This window comes from Macaca mulatta, chromosome 1 (assembly GCF_049350105.2).
Source record: "Macaca mulatta isolate MMU2019108-1 chromosome 1, T2T-MMU8v2.0, whole genome shotgun sequence".
Lineage (NCBI taxonomy): Eukaryota > Metazoa > Chordata > Mammalia > Primates > Cercopithecidae > Macaca > Macaca mulatta.
Window position 1 is genome coordinate 180,776,065 of NC_133406.1, and position 20,647 is coordinate 180,796,711.

General features: G+C 34.1%; 1 protein-coding gene across 2 annotated transcripts in view; it reads right to left on the reverse strand.

Moving 5' to 3' along the window:
• HOOK1 (hook microtubule tethering protein 1) overlaps window positions 1-20,647 on the reverse strand; it is a 301,302-nt gene that overhangs the window by 14,144 nt on the left and 266,511 nt on the right. For both annotated transcript variants that reach the window (XM_077988418.1, XM_028833105.2), the window contains 9 exons: window positions 19,821-20,022; window positions 19,159-19,269; window positions 10,003-10,090; window positions 9,462-9,522; window positions 8,212-8,352; window positions 5,463-5,556; window positions 3,682-3,716; window positions 3,107-3,189; window positions 2,379-2,479 (listed from right to left, as the gene is read on the reverse strand). In XM_077988418.1, coding sequence (XP_077844544.1) covers window positions 2,379-2,479; window positions 3,107-3,189; window positions 3,682-3,716; window positions 5,463-5,556; window positions 8,212-8,352; window positions 9,462-9,522; window positions 10,003-10,090; window positions 19,159-19,269; window positions 19,821-20,022 — 916 coding nt within the window. The remainder of the gene's footprint in view (window positions 1-2,378; window positions 2,480-3,106; window positions 3,190-3,681; window positions 3,717-5,462; window positions 5,557-8,211; window positions 8,353-9,461; window positions 9,523-10,002; window positions 10,091-19,158; window positions 19,270-19,820; window positions 20,023-20,647) is intronic.

Genomic DNA, 20,647 nt, shown 5'->3' on the forward strand with positions numbered 1-20,647 from the left:
AGGGATGCCCTCTCTCACCACTCCTATTCAACACAGTGTTGCAAGTTCTGGCTAGGGCAATCAGGCAAGAGAAAGAAATCAAGGGTATTCAGTTAGGAAAAGAAGAAGTCAAATTGTCCCTGTTTGCAGATGACATGATTGTATATTTAGAAAACCCCATCGTCTCAGCCCAAAATCTCCTTAAGCTGATAAGCAACTTCAGCAAAGTCCCAGGATACAAAATCAATGTGCAAAAATCATAAGCATTCTTATACACCAGTAACAGACAAACAGAGAGCCAAATCATGAATGAACTCCCATTCACAATAGCTTCAAAGAGAACAAAATACCTAGGAATCCAACTTACAATGGATGTAAAGGACCTCTTCAAGGAGAACTACAAACCGCTGCTCAGTGAAATAAAAGAGGACACAAATAAATGGAAGAACATACCATGCTCATGGAGAGGAAGAATCAATATTGTGAAAATGGCCATACTGCCAAAGGTAATTTATAGATTCAATGCCATTCCCATTAAGCTACCAATGACTTTCTTCACAGAATTGGAAAAAACTGCTTTAAAGTTCATATGGAACCAAAAAAGAGCCCACATTGCCAAGACAATCCTAAGCCAAAAGAACAAAGCTGGAGGCATCACACTACCTGACTTCAAACTATACTACAAGGCTACAGTAACCAAAAAAGCGTGGTACTGGTACCAAAACAGAGATATAGATCAATGGAACAGAACAGAGCCCTCAGAAATAATACCACACATCTACAGCCATCTGATCTTTGACAAACCTGACAAAAACAAGAAATGGGGAAAGGATTCCCTATTTAATAAATGGTGCTGGGAAAACTGGCTAGCCATAAGTAGAAAAAGCTGAAACTGGATCCCTTCCTCACACCTTATACAAAAATTAATTCAAGATGGATTAGAGACTTGAATGTTAGACCTAAAACCATAAAAACCCTAGAATAAGGCCTAGGCAATACCATTCAGGACATCACCATGGGCAAGGACTTCATGTCTAAAACACCAAAAGCAATGGCAACAAAAGCCAAAATTGACAAATGGGATCTAATTAAACTAAAGAGCTTCTGCACAACAAAATAAACTACCATCAGAGTGAACAGGCAACCTACAGAATGGGAGAACACTTTTGCAATCTACTCATCTGACAAAGGGCTAATATCCAGAACCTACAAAGAACTCAAACAACTTTACAAGATAAAAACAAACAACCCCATCAAAAAGTGGGCAAAGGATATGAACAGACACTTCTCAAAACAAGACATTCATACAGCCAACAGACACAGGAAAAAATGCTCATCATCACTCACCATCAGAGAAATGCAAATCAAAACCACAATGAGATACCATCTCACACCAGTTAGAATGGTGATCATTAAAAAATCAGGAAACAACAGGTGCTGGAGAAGATGTAGAGAAATAAGAACACTTTTACACTGTTGGTGGGACTGTAAACTAGTTCAACCATTGTGGAAAACAGTGTGGCAATTCCTCAAGGATCTAGAACTAGAAATACCATTTGACCTAGCCTTCCCATTACTGGGGATATACCCAAAGGATTATAAATCATGCTGCTATAAAGACACATGCACACGGATGTTTATTGTGGCACTATTCACAATAGCAAAGACTTGGAATCAACCCAAATGTCCATCTGTGACAGACTGGATTAGGAAAATGTGGCACATATACACCATGGAATACTATGCAGCCATAAAAAAGGATGAGTTCGTGTCCTTTGTAGGGACATGGATGCAGCTGGAAACCATCATTCTCAGCAAACTATCGCAAGAACAGAAAACCAAATACCGCATGTTCTCACTCATAGGTGGGAACTGAACAATGAGATCACTTGGACACAGGAAGGGGATCATCACACACTGGGTCCTATTGTGGGGAGTGGGGGAGGGATAGCATTAGGAGATATACCTAATGTAAATGACGAGTTAATGGGTGCAGCACACCAACATGGCACATATATACATATGTAACAAACCTGCACGTTGTGCACATGTACCCTAGAACTTAAAGTACAATTAAAAAAAAAAAAAAAAGAATTCTAGGCTTATTTTGCCAAGAACTAAAGATTCCATACTTTATAGCCATCACTCTCTCTGACATCACTACAGTCTATGTCTAAACAGTTCCTATTAGCTATGGTTTATTTTATCTGACACTGATGAGTGAGACTAAGAGTATGAGAACTGATCGGGAAATACCACAGAAACCTGACAGGTAAGGTAATACAGTTAAGAAAGAAGTGATTAGATACAGATACAAGAATGGCAGAAAAATCCGGTGAAATGGGCCTTGCTAAAACACAGGCCACAAAGTCTTGAACTCTGAAAGATAAGTCACTCACATTTCTGGCTTTCTCCAAGTACATTTTATATCTTTCCTCCATTGCTTTCATATCTTCATCTTTCTTCTGAAGAGCAGTTTCAAGTTCATTGATCTTTTGTACTATTAGTAAAAATAAAATGAAACATAATCAGTTATTAATAATTACTACCTATTAAAATACTTCATCCTCACATAAAATTATATTTATATTTATTTTCTAAAGACAGATAAGAGAACTTAAAAGAAAAGCCTGTTATTTATTCTTTGTAGTGAATTCTTATCTAAAAGTTTTGAAATACAACCAACACATCCTCAATCATTTATTATTTGACCCTTAAAAAAAAATCTACAATCTGCTTTATTTAGCTGTTTTTCTCCTTTCTATCAAGTATAAGTAGCAAATATACCTTACAGTAAGCACAATCACAGGAAAAACAAAGAATTTCTACACAATGTTTTAAAGGTCATATCAATCTGATTTGAAATTGTTTTTATCCACATTTCCACAGATTAATTTTATTTTTAATGTTTGATACTCCCATATATCCATCAATTCATTTTATTATTTTTTGTTTTAATAATATATCATTTATTGACTTCAGCACTAAAAATTATCATAGTCCCTATTTACAATGTATGTATCTACACATTGTGCAAAAATTTACACATAGACCTTGCATCCTTCAGTAAAAAAGAGTAAGTCCTTGGATAAACTATTGTCTGATCCAAGTTTTCACAGATACCTACCATTTTGATTTATATCTGGCTGAAGATCTTCAATGAGCTCTTGTTTCTTCTGTAATTCTTCATGGACCTCTGTGAGTTTTTCCCTAAGTGGTAGAAAAAGCATGGAGACTGGTCTCTGGCATATAACATTTGTGGATCTTAGGCAAGTTGCTTTCTGACCCTTGGTTCCACACCTGTGAAATGGGAATACTATCTGCCTGACTACAGGGGTTGTCATGAGGATGTAAACAGGCACATAGCAGGTGCCAAAAAGGTTAAATTGTTTCCCTTGCCACACTTGCTTCCTAAGAAAGTAAAATATTTTACACGTTTAACATCCCATATAATCTAGTTGTGATAGTTATCTGTTTTTTTGAACTTTTGAAATGATATTAACAACTGAAAGATGTAGGAGTTTGGGATGGGGGTAGCAGGCAGGCTGAATCTTTAGCATGCTTTTCACTTTTTGCAGCAAGTATATCGATTAGCATCAGGATATTTGCTTTTCTAAACAAAATACGAAAAGGAGATTAACTTTAGAGGCTTTTACAACTCCTCCCTTCTCATATTTGAAAAGAAATATCAGTTTTACTTACATATGAGCTTCCAACTTCTGCTTTAATTTGCTGGACTATAAAATTTAAAAAAAATTGCTGTAAGATGACTATCTTGACAAAGGTCAATTTTCCAGACATCTAAATCTCTTTACCTTCTTTTGAAGGTGTACCAGGCAAAATTATAAATATTTTTTAAATTTGTATTTCTAGTAACACACTTTAAGAAGCATAAACTTTTTAGGTTTTTCTTTTTACTTCAAAAAGGAAAGGAAAAATAGAAAATGAAATATAAAAGCATACGACAGAAAGAAAAATGCCTCATATTTCTGAATGTAATAAAAATTAAATCTGAACTTGAAAAACAGCAAATGCAAGCTGAATGTGACATACTGAGGAGTATCAAACATTAAAATATTTAGAAACTCAATTATTCAGAATAAAAATTTTAAGATTTTGAGCCTCTTATGAGGAACAAACTTAAAGATCTAAAATAATTACCTTTATAATACAACTTTATTATTATAGTTGCAAATCCTTTAATAACTAACACCAAAATGAAGCAACTGAATATTGTTAAAAAGCAAAATTTTAAACATACAATTTCTCCTTTTAAAAAACAGTACTTTAAATTGCAATAGTCGTTCCACACCTACTGTATAGGTGAAGTGTTTAAAATATATAATCTGAAATACGAGTTGGATACCAATATATTAAAATAATAAAGACATTTGTCTTTAAAACACTGCAAGCCAAAATGTGCTCCTCCAAAAAGACCTCATTTTAAAAGTATTCTCTAGTGTGGCTTAAAATAATATTTGTATTAGAGAAGTTACAATACCGTATATATGCACATATGAGATGCCGCCATGCATGAGACGATTTCTATTTTCCAAGCCCCCAGGGAAAAAAAAAGAAAATAATATAAAGCATATAAAAGACAGAAAGGAAATGCAACTCTTTCAATTTTCCTTTTCATCTCTTTACTTACTCTGCATGGTTTCCTCCCCCATCAACACAGGTATAATCACCTACATTCTATCTAATCTCAATCAATCAAGATATCCCTAACACATATCTAGTCCTTTTTCCTTGTTATTTTTAATTAAGTTAATCACTCTCTCAATCACTACTTCTTTCTCTTCACATGAAAAGATCAAACTATAGAATAGTTGCTAGGTATAGTCAGATTTTGGCTAAGTTTGATATCTTTTAAATCCTCTTATCTCTGCCCTCACAATATCTGCCATCAAAAATCATCAGAAAACGGTAAGGCCATGAATCATTAAGGAAGGAGGAAGAAATGAGTGATGCCTCCAAGGCTGCATTAAAGTTTCTGTCCTTCAGAGATGGGTATAATCCATTTTTAGCATGCTCTTTAGGTAGAAATCATTTTCCCATTCTCTCTTTTCCTATTAGAAGGTTTCCTCAATTCTGATTGCTAATTATTTGGATTTTTCTCAGGCCAGCCCTGTTGGAATTCCAGTAGAACTATGAAGCCCTCAATTGTATTATGTTCTCAATCAAGAATCATCATGAACTTTGGTATAGCTGTTGAATGATGCTGAATGATGATCAAGAATCATCATGAACATTGGTATAGCTGCTGAAGTAGGACAGACAGAAATCACCTTCCAATGTAGATGATCAACTGACAGGCTCCAAGTTGGCAAAATCACTGCATCTATTATGCAGATATATACGGTATTTAAGGGTTTTCTCAATGATAAGGGCTGCACTTTCTAATACAAGATTAGTTTGGGCATCATAACCTATTAAAGAAAAGCCATACACAGCAGAATTATAATTTCTAAGTTACTTACACTTTCGCCTTCAGACTTGGAACCTTGTTCCTGTAAAGACTTCTGGAGGTCCTCAATCTGCTGCTGCAATTCTCTAATACGCTCTTTGCTCAGCCTATTGTAAGATGGGTCATAAGCATTTACTTGTATTGAAAGTCAAAGCAGTTAAGGATCTACAAAGGTACATTCAGTTAGCAATTTAACTAAAATATGTTTTTATAGCAATGACAAATGTGGAATAATTATCTGTGCCTAGGTACAATAGGAAGTAGGGCAGACTGCTTCTAAGGAAATATTTTTTAAAAGAAAACTTTTTTCCTGAAAGTACATATGCCTACATTTAAAATTTTAAGGAACTTAAATGTGGTGGCAAAAACATTTCTACACTGTACTCACTGGTAGAAAAATCAGAAAACCAGCTCAATTTTTCTACAGTTGTATTTTCAATGAATGAAAACTAGATTTCCATCTTCTGTTTCAGATTTCACAGTGTATTGGAAGAGGAAAGTCCCCATTTTCCAATCATTTCCACATGTTTTTTTAAATTTAAATTAAAGGGACTACCACTAGCAACTAATGCAGATTCTAATGTGGCAATATCTCATTCTTTAAAACTCTGCTTAAGAGTTACTTCCACAGGAAGTTACCAGCAACAGTTAGCATCTCCCTCTCCCTCTATGTATATCCACACATACACACTCACCTGCCTGTTATAATATCCCATTGTTGTAGTTATCACATAATATAGCAATTATCTATTTACATGTCTACCTTCCTATGTTAATTCCTTAAAAGCTTAAATAATTTCCCCAGTGTTAACAACTGGTATTGAACTGAATAAGATAGTAATATTTAGTGCTCTTCAGAAAAGTGTTAACAACTGGTATTAAACTGAGTAAGATGGTAATATTTAAGGGTCTCTTCAGAAAAGTGCCAACAACTGGTATTGAACTGAATAAAATAGTAATATTTAATGGCCTCTTTAGAAAACTAAATTATCATTCTTATTTTAACCACAGTTTATGTAACATTATACACACAAGTTACACACAAGTTTGAGAAAGGTAAGATTCAAGTGTGTCTAAAATTTCTGTTGGTGTCCAGGATTCAATAAAGGTTAAATAAGTCTAAATACCCTTATAGTAAGTGTGCCATTTATAACAGGCAAGTTACCATAGTAGTTAAGAGTAAAGACTCAGTAATCAGATTGACAGAGAGTTCATTATGGAGGATCTAGAACTACTAGCTGTATGACTTTAGGTAAGTTATTTAACTTCTCCGTATCTATATTCCTTATCCATAGAAAAAGAGCTAATCATGGTTACTATTTCATAGAGTTACTATGACGATTTACTGAGTTAATAGCAAAAAAGTACTTAGAAAAGCATATTATTATTATAAGTTTTGAGCACTTCATTGATACCACATAAGCACATCATTTGCTTTAAGCTCATTATCTGTAGTCTTCCTAATAACTTGTATTTACACCTGAAGACACTGAGTGTAAGTTTAAGCAGTTTGTCCAGAAACAGTTAATAAGTTAAATTAGAAGTGGGATTTAAATTTGATTCCACAATCTAGATCTCATCTATGCACTAGACTTCAGTAGAAAGCCAAACTGTCATTTATTCATTTGTCAAATTTCATGAATTGTGAACATATCTAAATGAAATTCAAGAATAAGTAGCCTGGTGGGCTGGACGCAGTGGCTCATGCTTATAATCCCAGCAACTTTGGAAGGCTGAGGCAGGTGGATTACATGAGGTCAGGAGTTCGGGACCAGCCCAGCCAACATGGTGAAGCCCCGTATCTACTAATAATACAGAAATTGGCCGGGCATAGCGGCTCATGCCTATAATCCCAGCACTTTGGGAGGCCGGGGCAGGTGGATCATGAGGTTAGAAGATCGAGACCAGTCTGGTCAACATGGTGAAACCCCATCTCCACTAAAAATACAAAAAAAATTAGACAGGCATAGTGGTGTGCACCTGTAGTCCCATCTACTTGGGAGGCTGAGGCAGGAGAATCACTTGAACCCATGAGGTGGAGGTTGCAGTGAGCTGAGATCGCACTACTGCACTCCAGCCTGGGTGACAGAGCAAGACTGCATCTCAAAAAAAAAAAAAAGAAAAGAAAAGAAAAGGAAACAAATACAGAAATTAACCAGGCATAGTTGTGCATGTCTCTAATTGCAGCTACTTGGGAGGCTGAGGCATGAAAATCACTTGAACTGGGGAGGTGGAAGCTGCAATGAACAGAGATCGTGCCACTGCACTCCAGCCTGGGTGACAAAGCAAGACTGCATCTCAAAAAAAAAAAAAGAAAAGAAAAGAAAAGGAAACAAATACAGAAATTAACCAGGCATAGTTGTGCATGTCTCTAATTGCAGCTACTTGGGAGGCTGAGGCATGAAAATCACTTGAACTGGGGAGGTGGAAGCTGCAATGAACAGAGATCGTGCCACTGCACTCCAGCCTGGGCGACAGAGCGAGACTGTTCAAAAAAAATAAAAAGAGTAAGCAGCCTGGTTAACCAAGACTGCTGAAATTAACAGCTTATCCATATATTTTATAAACATAACTGAAATGAATCGACTTATTTCACAGAGTGAAGCTTATAGTAATGAAAGACTACTAACAAAACAAAATTGAACTATTTCTAGGTAATTCTAATTACTTTAACTACAATAATATTTTCCATTTCTGTGAATCAAGATTTTGTGGCTCAGTAATTAAATCACCCATATTTTCAATTACTAAGGAGCACATACCTCTGCTCAGTTTCCAGTTCATTCATTTTACGGTGTTTCTGTTCTAGCTGCTCCTGAAGTTCCTCAATACGTTCATTCTCAGAGCCTTCTTGCTGTAAGCGAAGCATCTTATTTTCATGTTGCAGTCGAATAAACACCTCCCTGATGTTACAAAACAAAATCTTTTTTTAATTTTTAAAAATATGAGTCATTATGTTCTTTAGTTAAAAAAAAGGAAATTCCTTTTCACTCAATAGCTACCATTTTAAGATGCAAGCCGGACCAGCTAGCACAGCTGGTAGGGCATGAAACTCTCAAACTGCAGCAAAAACTTCTGAAAGTGTTTAAGAAAAAATTATGTATACTACAAGACTGTGCCTTTAAAAAAGGCAGTAAAATTTTATAGGTACCACATAGGATTATGCTATAAATCATTAAGTTGTATATTATACCATTCCTGAAGAGATAATAGAAATTATTTTACTTTGGTAATTTAGAAAATATTTGTAAAGGAAACAAATAGTATATGCTTAGAAAGCACATAAAAGAAAAGCAATAGATTTAAGAAACTATAGTTTGACTAAACTTTTAAGATATACTTTATAATGGCAGTAAGACAGTTTCTAGATCTTTTTTTTCTGAAAAAAATTGTATTAAAGATTTACATGTACTTTTTAAAACTGCAACTTTTATTGTTTGCATTAAATACGGAAGTAATACTCTCCCTTAGTTGTTCCCCTGCCAAATCCCATTCCTCAAAAGCAACTAATTTCAATTAATCCCAATTTTTGTTCTTCTGAATGCCAACAGCATAACTCTACAAAAAAAGCTCATATGGCTACTTTTTATAATTACTAATTTTAATTTAATGATTGACTCCCCACTAAGCAAGATAAGTAACTTTTCTTACTTTATACATTTACCACTTCCCCTATCAAAGGCTTGTAAATCCTATTTATTTTTGTTTTCTAATAATTTTCTAACTTTATATACTTAAACCTCTCTAGTTAAAGCAATTATAACATAGCACTTGGGGGTCATGTCATGTTATAAAAACTAGAATATGTTATTCAAGGGTTTGTGAAATTTTACTTCTGATAAAATTTTAAATTGCTGTGGTAGCAATAAGAATCTGATTTAGAAAGTTTAAGTAGATCAAACAGTAATTTTCAGCTCTATGAGTCATAAGTTTTTAAAGGCCAAGACATTTACAAAAAAGAACAAAATTATAATATTAAATATAATTCTATCAAATTACAAAACAAATTTACCTATATTCCACTGGCATAATCTCAGCAGCAAGATTCTCATAACTTTTTGCAGCAGATGCACCTAGAAAATAACAAAAAATAAATTCGCATTTCAGTATTTCAACTATTTTTTTAAAAATCCTCTCTCCCTCCTTGCCTCCCTCCCTCACTCCCTGCCTGCCTGCCTTTTTCTTTCTTTCGATAGGGTCTCTCTCTGTCAAGAAACCTTCCCTTCCCTCCCCTCCCCTCCCCTTTCCTTTCTTTCTTTTCCTCCCTCCCTCCTTCCCTCCCTCCCTCCCTCCTTCCTTCCTTCCTTCCTTCTTTCCTCTCTTTCTCTGTTTCTCTGTTTCTCTCTTTCACACCAAGGCTGGAGTGCAGTGGTACAATCATAGCTCACTGCAACTTCAAACTCCTAGGCTCAAATGATCCTCCCACCTTGGCCTCCCAAGTAGCTAGGACTATAGGTATGCACCACCATGACAGGTTAAGTTTTTATTTTTTGTTGAATGGGGTCTCACTGTGTTGCCCTGGCTGAAACTTTTCTAAATCTAACAAAAGTAACCTGTTTGGTTTAGGTGGTCCTGTTGTACTTGTGAACATCGAAGCTCTTCATTCGTTTCTTTCAAAGTATCACGCTGCTCAATTAGTCTCTGAAAAGAATTGTTGATATCAGCAAAGTATTTAATTCTGCCTATAAACAATGTACTTTATGCTTACAATAATTTATCTTAACTAGTTTAATAGTTGTTGCTTAATTTTAAGTGACAATGTTTCAGTTTTAAGAGGCTCATTTCTTAGGTTACATAAATAATGTGTCTTTATACATGGTTTTGACTTCCCCATCATATAGCTTATCTTTGAACAAAATGAATGCAATTATGTAACAGAGGACAGATATGCGACTGGAGTAATAAAAAAGCATGGACTTTGGAGGCATAAAGATCATGGTTTGAATACCAATTTCACCACTTCCTAGCTATACTGTCTTAGGCAACTTATATAACTCTTTGGCTTTAGTATATATAACTTCAAAATAGGAATACCGATACATAAACCTTGCAAAGGTATTCTGAATAACAAAAGTGGTATTAGTCAAGGATCTAGAATATAGGTTGGCGTGTAAGAGATGCTGGAGACCAGTTACTTCTTTTTACCACTGTTGTGAAACTCAACTGGAAGAAGTGATAAGTAGTATCCTGGAGGTACACATTGGTAGAAAAACACCATTTCCCAAGGACAGCAAGCTGGTACTTCATATCATTGACTATTTTATTTTAGAGCCTACACCAATGACAAACTTCTAGGTTATGGACAGAAGGCTCACGTTTAAATCATTTTCCCAGAACGTGAAAAATACCACTGAATATAAAGTCATGTATTAAATGCTGTTATGTTCCAAGTCAATAAACAAAGCCCTAATTAGTCCATTACATGTTTCAAATCAATTTAGCAGTATATTAGTAACTGATTCAAGGGGTCCATAGGTGCCTTAAGGATCTCTGAACCCTATAGGTTGGAAATCTAGCAGGAGCAGGCACAAAGACCTCTGTAAATCTGTTCCTCCATTAATGTAATGCACACACCAGCACATTTGTCATTATCAACTATTTCAGAATTCTGGGAATAAATCAAAGGCCTATAACAGGTGAGCATTTATTAAAGCAAACCTGCTAAACCTTGGTTAGAACAGCAAGCTTTTTGCTCTTTTAACTTTTCTAACTACTATTCCCGTCTCCCCAGCTCTGCAGTAACCTTGAAAACAGACAGCCTTTCCATCGCTGTAGCTGTGAAAACCAGCAGCTCTAGCAGCCACCAGAATGGGTAGAGACTGGATGGATATGGGGCTCCCTTAAAAAGCCCCATTCACAGAGAATTGTCACTGTTTAACCTGTCTTGCAGTGCCCTAAACCCCATTTATAGGGACTCTTCATGATTTGACCTGAGTCACTGCTTGCTCTGCACGAAGTATTTCCAAGACATTAGGCAAACAGAATCATCAGCAACTGTTTGCCACCACAGGTACTGAAGGCTATGATAATGGCTGCAGTACACAAGAGCCTGACCAAAAATTTGCAAGAAAAATCTGAGAAACAAGATGCCCACAGGAATCTTTAAAAAGCTCTGACATGTTCCCAGAGATCTCGAAGGTCAGCCAAGTACAGGGCTGTGCACATGCCCAGAAAAGACATGAGAGGGCCCCCATTGTCTCAGCACTGTATAAACATGAGGCACTGAGCAAACAGGAAGGCAAAGGCAGAGTTTCAAACTGCTAAGCAATGAAGGTGTTTTCCAACACACATAATGTCACAGCCTTTACCAAAGGCTCAAGGATCTCTGACCAATCATGAACTAACCACAGTGGTAAATGAGCAGAGACATCAGTGGCTACACAATACAAAGAATGCAGGTTTTACAGAATTAGTCCCAAAAAAGTCACTTAAAAAAACAAACAGCAACAACAATAAACCCTAAGACTGGAAAAAATCTGATTTCCAGATTTGAAATTTTATATTATTTTAAATGTCAGATTTTCAACAAAAATACAAAATACACAAAGAAACAGAATAGCCTATACACAGGGTAAAAAAAAAAAAAAAAAAAAAAAAAAAAAAGTTAACAAACAGCCAGTGAGGGTGCTGAGAACAATAAATCACATAAAAAATTCACTACTGGGGCTGGTTGTGGTGGCTCATGCCTGGAATCCCAGTACTTTAAGAGGCCAAGGTGAAAGGATTGTTTGAGGCCAGGAGTTCAAGACCAACCTGGCCAACATAGTGAGTCCCCATGTTTAAAAAAATTAAAATTTAAATTTAAAAAAGCAAAGCAAAACAAACAAACAATTCACTATGGGAGACTGAGGTGGGCAGATCCCCAGGAATTTGGCCAGCCTGGGCAACATGGCAAACCCTGTCTCTACAAAAAAAAAAAAAAATATATATATATATATATACACACACACACACACACACACACACACACACACACAAATTAGCTGGGTATGGTGGAGTGTGCTTATAGTCCCAACTACTAGGGAGACTGAGGCAAGAGGATTGCTTGATGCCCAAACGGTTAAGGCTTCAATGAGCCATGATTGCACCACTGCACTCCAGCCTGGATGACAGAGCAAGTCCATGTCTCAAACAACAACAACAACAACAAAAAACAGTAGATGGGCTCAGTGCAGACTTCAGCAGAAGAGTATCAGAGAGCTATAAGACACCATCAAGTGTGCCAATATACACATAACAGGAAACCCAGAAGAAGAGAAAAATTGCTAAAAACTTGCCAAATTTTGTGAAAATTTATAAAATTTCCTTATTCTTTAAAAATGGCACATGCATGCAAATGTTTGCTGCAGCACTATTCATAATAGCAAAAATCATGGAATCAGTCTAAATGTCCATTAATAACAGATTGGATAAAGAAAATGTGGTACATATACACCACGGAATACTATGCAGCTATAAAAAAGAACAAGATCATGTCTTTTGCAGGAACATAGATGGAGGTGGAGGCTATTATCCTTAGCAAACTAACACAGGAACAGAAAACCAAATACCACATGTTCTCACAAGTGGAAGCTAAATGATGAGAACTCATGAACACAAAGAAGGGAAAAACAGACACTGGGGTTTACTTGAGAGCCGAGGGTTGGTGGAGAGAGAGGAGCAGAAAAGATAACTATTGGGTACTAGGCTTAACACCTGGTTGAGGAAACAATCTTTACAACAAATCCCCACGACATGAGTTTACCTATATAACAAACCTTCATATGTATCCCTGAACCTAAAATAAAGTGTTCTTTTTTGTTTGTTTTTGCTTAAAAAAAAAAAAAAAAAAAAAAGGTTTGCTCTAGTTCTTTGAACATACTTAGAATAGCTCTCTCTATATTAGTCTAGTATATCCACCCATTAGGACACTTCACTGGCTGTTTCTGTTGACTGCTTCTTCTTCTTGTTGTTTTACCATGTATAGGCTACCTTGTTTCTTTGTATATCTTGCATTTTTGTTGAAAACCTGACATTTAAATAATATAATATTTCAAATCTGGAAATCAAATTTTTTCCAACCTTGGATCATCAATCTACAGTTCTAAGAAGCTCAACAAATTCAAAGTACAATAAACTAAAAGGGATCCACACACCTGGATAAATCAAAGTCAAACTGCTGAAAGCCAAGGGCAAAGCGAAAATCTTGAAAGCAGCAAGAGAAAAAGGATTCATCACATAAAAGGAGCCTTAATAAGATTAACAGCAGATTTCTCATCAAATAATGGAGGCCATAATACAGTAGGATGACATAAAATGCTAAAAGAAAAAGACTGTCAAACAAGAATTTTATGTCTAGCAATACATCATTTGAATATGAAAGATGAACTGAAATTTTTCCAAGAGTAAACAAAACAAAACAGAGAATATGTCATTAGCAGACTTTCTCTATAGAAAAATACTAAAAGGAATCCTTCAGGTTGAAATAAAAGGACATTAGTGAGTAATTTGAATTTAGCCAAAGAAACACCAACAGAGGTAACTATATACACAAATATATTTTAATGGCTGGGCACAGTGGTTTATGCCTGTAATCCCAGCACTTTGGGAGGCCAAGGCAGGCAGATCACAAGGTCAGGAGTTTAAGACCAGCCTGACCAACATGGTAAAACCCCGTCTCTATTAAAAATACAAAAATTAGTCGGGCGTGGTGGCGTGCGCCTGTAATCCCAGCTACTGAGGAGGCTGAGGCAGAAGAATCACTTGAACCCAGGAGGCAGAGGTTGTAGTGAGCCAAGATTGTGCCACTGCTCTCCAGCCTGGGCAACAGAGGGAGACTTCGTCTAAAAAATATATATATATATACACACACACACACATATATACCCAAATATATATACACACACATAAAATTAATGTATTTTTAACTCTTTGTCTACAATTTGATTTAAAAGACAATAGTACAAAGCATTAATTAAAAAACAGTATTAATGAGTTTAAATGTATAAAGATGTAATTTGTATGATAGTAACAGCATAAAGCAGAGGGGAGGAAAAGTTTTTATTTTGGAGTAGTTTTCAATATATTATTGAAATTAGATTTATCATTTACTCTAAATGGATTGTTTCAAGGTAAGATGCTAATTGTAATCCCCCATAACAACCATCAGAAAATAGCTTTTAAAAACTTGTAAAAGAAACTAAGGAACTAAACTGGTATATTGAAAATAACACAAAAGAAAGCAGTAGTAGAAAAATGGAGGAGAAAAAAAGACATATAGAAAACAAATAAAATGGCAGATCTAAATGCTATTTTTATTGGTAATTACATTAAATGTAAATGGATTACAAACTCCAATCGAAAAGCAAATACTGGCAGAATTGATTAAAAACGATCTAAGTAAATGCTAAGTGAAAGAAATAGACCTTAGTATCAAAGACACAAATAATAGTTTGAAAATCAAAGGGTGAAAAAAATGATGCAAACAGTAACCAAAAGAAAGATACAGGACTATATTAATATTAAACAAAACAGACTTTAAGACAAATACGGTAACCAGAAAAAAGAGAGACATTAGAAAAATCAATCTATCAGGAAGATATAACAATTACAAACATAAATGAATCTAACAGACCTAAAATACACAAGGTAAAAATTGACGAAATTAAAGGGAAAAAGAGATGATGTAACAACAATTGGAAATATCTGTATCCTAATTTCAATAATAGATAGAACTATACAAAAAGATTCAAGGTAGAATACTTGAACAATACTATAAACCAACTAGACCTAACTGACGTATAAATACTTTACCCAACAGTAGAATACACATTTTTTAAAAAATCCACATGGAACACTCTGCAGAAGAGACCATATGGTAGGCCATAAAACAGGGCTCAATAAATTTAAAAGGACTGAATGCACACAAAGTATGTTCTCTGACCACAATGGAATTAAATAAACCAATGACACAAGGAGATTTAGGATATTCACAAATATATGTGAAAATTGAGCAAGATACTCATAAGTAACCAATGTGTCAAAGAAGAAATCATAAGGGAAAATAAATTCAAAAGAATTAAACAAAAATGCAATATGCCAAAACACGTAATGTAGCAAAATAAATCCTGAGGCAAATTTACAGCTGTATCTATATTAAAAAAAAAATCAAGAAAAATTCCAAATCAGTAACTTAACTTTCTATCTTAACTAGAAAAAAAAACTTACATACAAACGAATTTCTGTTCCTTTGCCAATAAATTATTAAAGATTAGAGTAAAAATAAATAAAATAGAGAATAGAAAACAAATCGTAAAACCACAAGTTAGTTCTTTGAAAAGATGAACAAAATTGAAAAATCTTTAGCGAAACAAATCAAGAAAAAAAAAAACAGAGAAATTCAAATTACAGAAATCACAAATAAAGGAGAGGATATCACTACTTAGCAAAATTCCCTGGTTTCTCACAGAAATGAAGAAGAAACAACAATAGACAACTGTATGCCAATAAACTAGATAAATTAAATTGACAAATCTCTAGACAGACACAAATTAGTAACACTAGCTCAAGAAGTCACAGAATAGCTGAATAGACCTACAGCAACTAAAAAGATTGAATCAGTAATTTGTTAACTTCCTACAAATAAAGCTCAGGTCCAGAAAACTGAACTCCACAAAAGATTTAAAGAAGAATTAATACCAATTTTCATGAACTTTCCCAAAACATAAAAACGTGGGAAAATGTCTCAACCCACTCTATGTGGCCAGTGATACCAAAACCAGGTGATGGCCTCACAAGTACATTACAAACCAATATCCCTTATAATACCTATGGAAAAATCTTCGATGAAATATTTGCAAACTGAATCTGGCAACATACTTTTTAAAGTATATATTATGAACAAGTTGAATTTATCTCAGTAATGCAAGATCGGTTTAAAAAAAAATCAATGTAATACACATCATATTTATATAATAAAGTACAAATACTATATATCATCTCATTGATCCAGAAAAAGCATCTGACACAATCCAATACTCTTTTATAACAGAATGCAACAAACTACAAATAGAAGGAAACTTCTTCAACCTTACAGAGGGCATCCAAAAACAAAAATGAAAAGAAATAACTCACAGCTACTATCATACATAATGGTGAAAAATCCAATGCTCTTCCCCTAAGATCAGAACCTAAAGAATGATATCTGTTCTTTCCACTTTTATTTAACATCGTACTGACAATTCTAGCCAGTACAATTTAGCAAGAAAAATAAAAAGTATCAGGATTGCAAATGAAGAAGTAAAACCAATTCTATTTGCAGATGTCCTAATCTTATATATAGAAAATCCTGAGAAACTTACCTAAAAACTATAACCAGTAAACAAATTCAACACGTCTGGAAGATTCATGATCAATGCACAAAACTCCATTAAATTTCTATATATTAGCAGTAAACAAATCCAAAAATGATCTTGATAAAATATTTTATTTAAAATAACAACAAAAACAATGAAACACTTAGGAATACATGTTTAAAAGGTGCCAGTCTTGCACATTGAAAACTATAAAACATTGTTGAAGGACACTTAAGATCTAAATAAATGAAATGATATCCCACATTCACGGATCAGAAAATTAATACTGTTAAGTGGCAACATTTCTAAATTAATCTACAGATCAAGAAGTTCTTATAAAAATCTCAGCTGCCCTTTTTTTTTTTTTGCCAGAGTTGACAAGCTGATTTTAAGATTCACATGAAAATGCTTGGGAGTCAGAATAACAAAAACAGCCTGAAGAAGAATAAAGTTTGAAAACTCACCCTTTCCAATTTCAAAACATAACTACAAAACTACAGTAATCAATGATCAATATATGAGTGTGGTAGTAGCATAAGATTAGACATAAAGACCAATAATAAACCATTAAAAGACCACAAATAAACCCTTACATTTATGATCACATGATCTTTTAAACCTTTTTAATTAATAGAAGTTATTTTCTAAGCAGTTTTAGGTTTTTGGAAAACTTAAATACAGAGTTCCTTTATATTCCTCTTACCCTCTTCTCACTCTGGTCTCCCCTATTATTACTATCTTGCATTTGTGTGGTAATATGTTAGAATTGATAAGCCAATGTTGATACACTGTTATTAACTAAAGTCCATCATTTATACTGTGGGTTACTCTTTTTGTTATACACCCTATGAATTTTCATTAATGTATAATGACATGTATACACTATTAAAGTATGATGGCCAAGTGATTTTTAACAAGAATACCAAAGCAATTCGATGTAGTAAGAATAGTTTTATCAACTGGTGGTACTGGGACAACTGGATATCAACACACAAAAGAATAAAGCCAGATGCCTACCTCACACCATATACAAAATGGATCACAGACTAAATATAAGGGCTAAAACCATAAAACTGTTTAAATGAAAAACACAGGATAAATTCTTGTACCTTAGGTTACACAATGCTTTTTTTTTTTTACAAACATCACCCAAAAAGGACAAGCAACAAAAGGAAAAACAAGTAACTCATATCTCATCAAAATGTAATACTTGGTGCTGCAAACTATATCATCAAGAAAGTGGGATGACAACACATAGAATAGAAAAAAAATTGCGAATCATATACCTGACAAGGAACTTGTATCTAGAATATATAAAAAACTATTCCAACTCAATAATTAAAAAGCATATAACCTAAGTAAAACATGGGGAAAGGATTTGAAGAGGCATTTTTCCAAGGAAAATATACAAATGGCTAATAAGTACAAAAAAGATGCTCAACGACATTAGTCAGTAGAGAAATGCAAATCAAAAACACAACGACATGCCATTTTATATCCACTAGGATAGCTAAAATCAAAAAGATAATAAGTGTTGATAAAGATGTGAAGTTAAGCATGGTTACCGTATGACCCATCAATACCATTTCTGCCTATACACTCAAGAAAAATGAAAATATATCTAAATAAAAATTTGCACATAAACATTCATAGCAGCATTATTCATAACAGCCAAAAATCAAAAACAACCCAAATGTTCATAAACGCGTGAACGGATAAACAAAATGCCGTATATCCATACAATGGGGCATTATTCGGCAATAAAAAGGATAAAGCACTGATACATGCTACAACACAGATGAACCTTGCAAGAGTCAGTCACAAAAATCACCAAGTGTATGATTACATATTCTAGAAGGACTAGGAAAATCTGTAGACAGCAAGTAGATTAACAGTTGCTAAGAGTAGGGATGAGAGGATTAGAGTGCAGGGTAAATGGTGACCGACATGAGGTTTCTTTTTAGAGTGATGGCAGTGTTCTAAAGTATGATTATGATGATGGTAATACAACTCTGTGAATATACTAAAAACCACTGACTTGTATACCTTAGGTGACATTTATGATATGTCAATTAAATCTTAATAAAGCCAACACAAAATTATATGGTCCTTGATCCCAAGCAACTGACAGACTAGAATCAGAAAATATTCATTGAGACTTATGACCTTGGCTCTATCATTTCATCTACCATTGTGAAGAAAACTTTAAAAACTGAATGAAGATGTAAGTCATTTTTACAAGACACTTCTATGTCAAAAAATTCAATTTGGAGGAAGACAGAACTGGTAGACATCACCACCATTATAGAAACAGCAAGGGCATTACAAAACTAAAAGAACAATGAAATATTCCTTATCAATTATATCTTTGTTTACCTCTTTCTCCTTAAGTAAAGCTTCGTGTTTTTCTTCAAGCCGTTTCATTTCAAACGCTAGTGTGTCTGCCCTTTTGGATTCAGAGGAAAGTTTAACGTGAAGATCTTGAACCTAATGTCAGAAACAAAAGGAAAAAAAGTCCTTAAAAGTATATAAGTGCATAAATCTCAACAGTCTTTCAGAATTAAGTAAATGAAAAACTGATTAGGAATAAAATATCTATACTAAAATTGCAGTCTAATTCTAAATACTTGTGGAAAATAACACATAGACAAGAATTAACATAAAATTAAAAATAATCAAATAGTTTAGCCAAAAAAATTAAAAGTCAGCCTCCTAATGTTATTTAGTAAACAGCAAAACAGAATATTTCAGGTTACAGCTCCATTCTCTAATGCATTAATCCTGCTTACCAGAAATGCTAATAAACAATAAAATCTCAAAAGAAAAAATAATTTCAGAAGGTAGTAAAAAGGTAAAAGACCCAGATAACTCAAACTCAATTATCAATCCTTGAATTAAAATTAAAGAAAGAAATTCATCAGAGTAAGTTCATAGTTTATTACATGGAATGCTTCTCAATTTCTTTACCATTCTTAAGAAATCAAAAGGAATAACAAACTCTTACAATTCTATCAATTAAAAATTAAGATGTTTCTTACCTGCCTTTTGTATGTTTCTAATTGTGTACGTGCTGCATTTGCTTTTTTTAATTCTTCTTCTAAACTGACTGTATTATGCATATACATCATGTTGGTTTCCTGTAAAGTTTTCACCTGTTTGCGAAGGTCATTCAGATCTTGTAGCTTCTGACGATATATCTCAACTGTTGACTCCAGTTTATTTGCTTTATCAGAGGTAGCCCTATAACAATAAAGACTAAGCATTACTGTATATAAACTAGTATATACTCATAATTTTACTCTGGCTGTAAAATGAATCTTCCAAACTATCACAAAAAAGAAAAAAGAAAAGTAAATGAGAGTGAGTGAGAAGAGGAAACTGTAAACATTGTGAGAACTTTGGAAACAGACTCCAGCCTAAATCCATTTAAAGTTCAACCTCTTTGGTATAAAGCCATCAAAATAAAAATGCTTCACACCTGACACACTAAATTATCAAACTATTTCATATATTAGCATAATGAATAAAAATAATAATTTTGTACATAAAATTAAACAATTCAGCTGCTCTGCAGCTTACCGGCCAACCTTCCTTTGTGTATAACATTCAGCATAGTTTCCTTCTAAGTATTTGACTTACTGTATTTAGGAAGCTGACTAAATTTATAAACTTGTCAGGCAAAGCACTTCCCTTTGGAGCTGTGCTTACCTGACTTAAATATATAAATAAACAAACAAATAAACCAAATCACTTCACTATCACAAGCAGGTCCAAATTAATGGTTATACAAATTTTGTTTCAAATGAGTATTAGGAACTACAAAAAATAATTAAGAAAAATTAACAAAAAAAATAAAGATCACGTG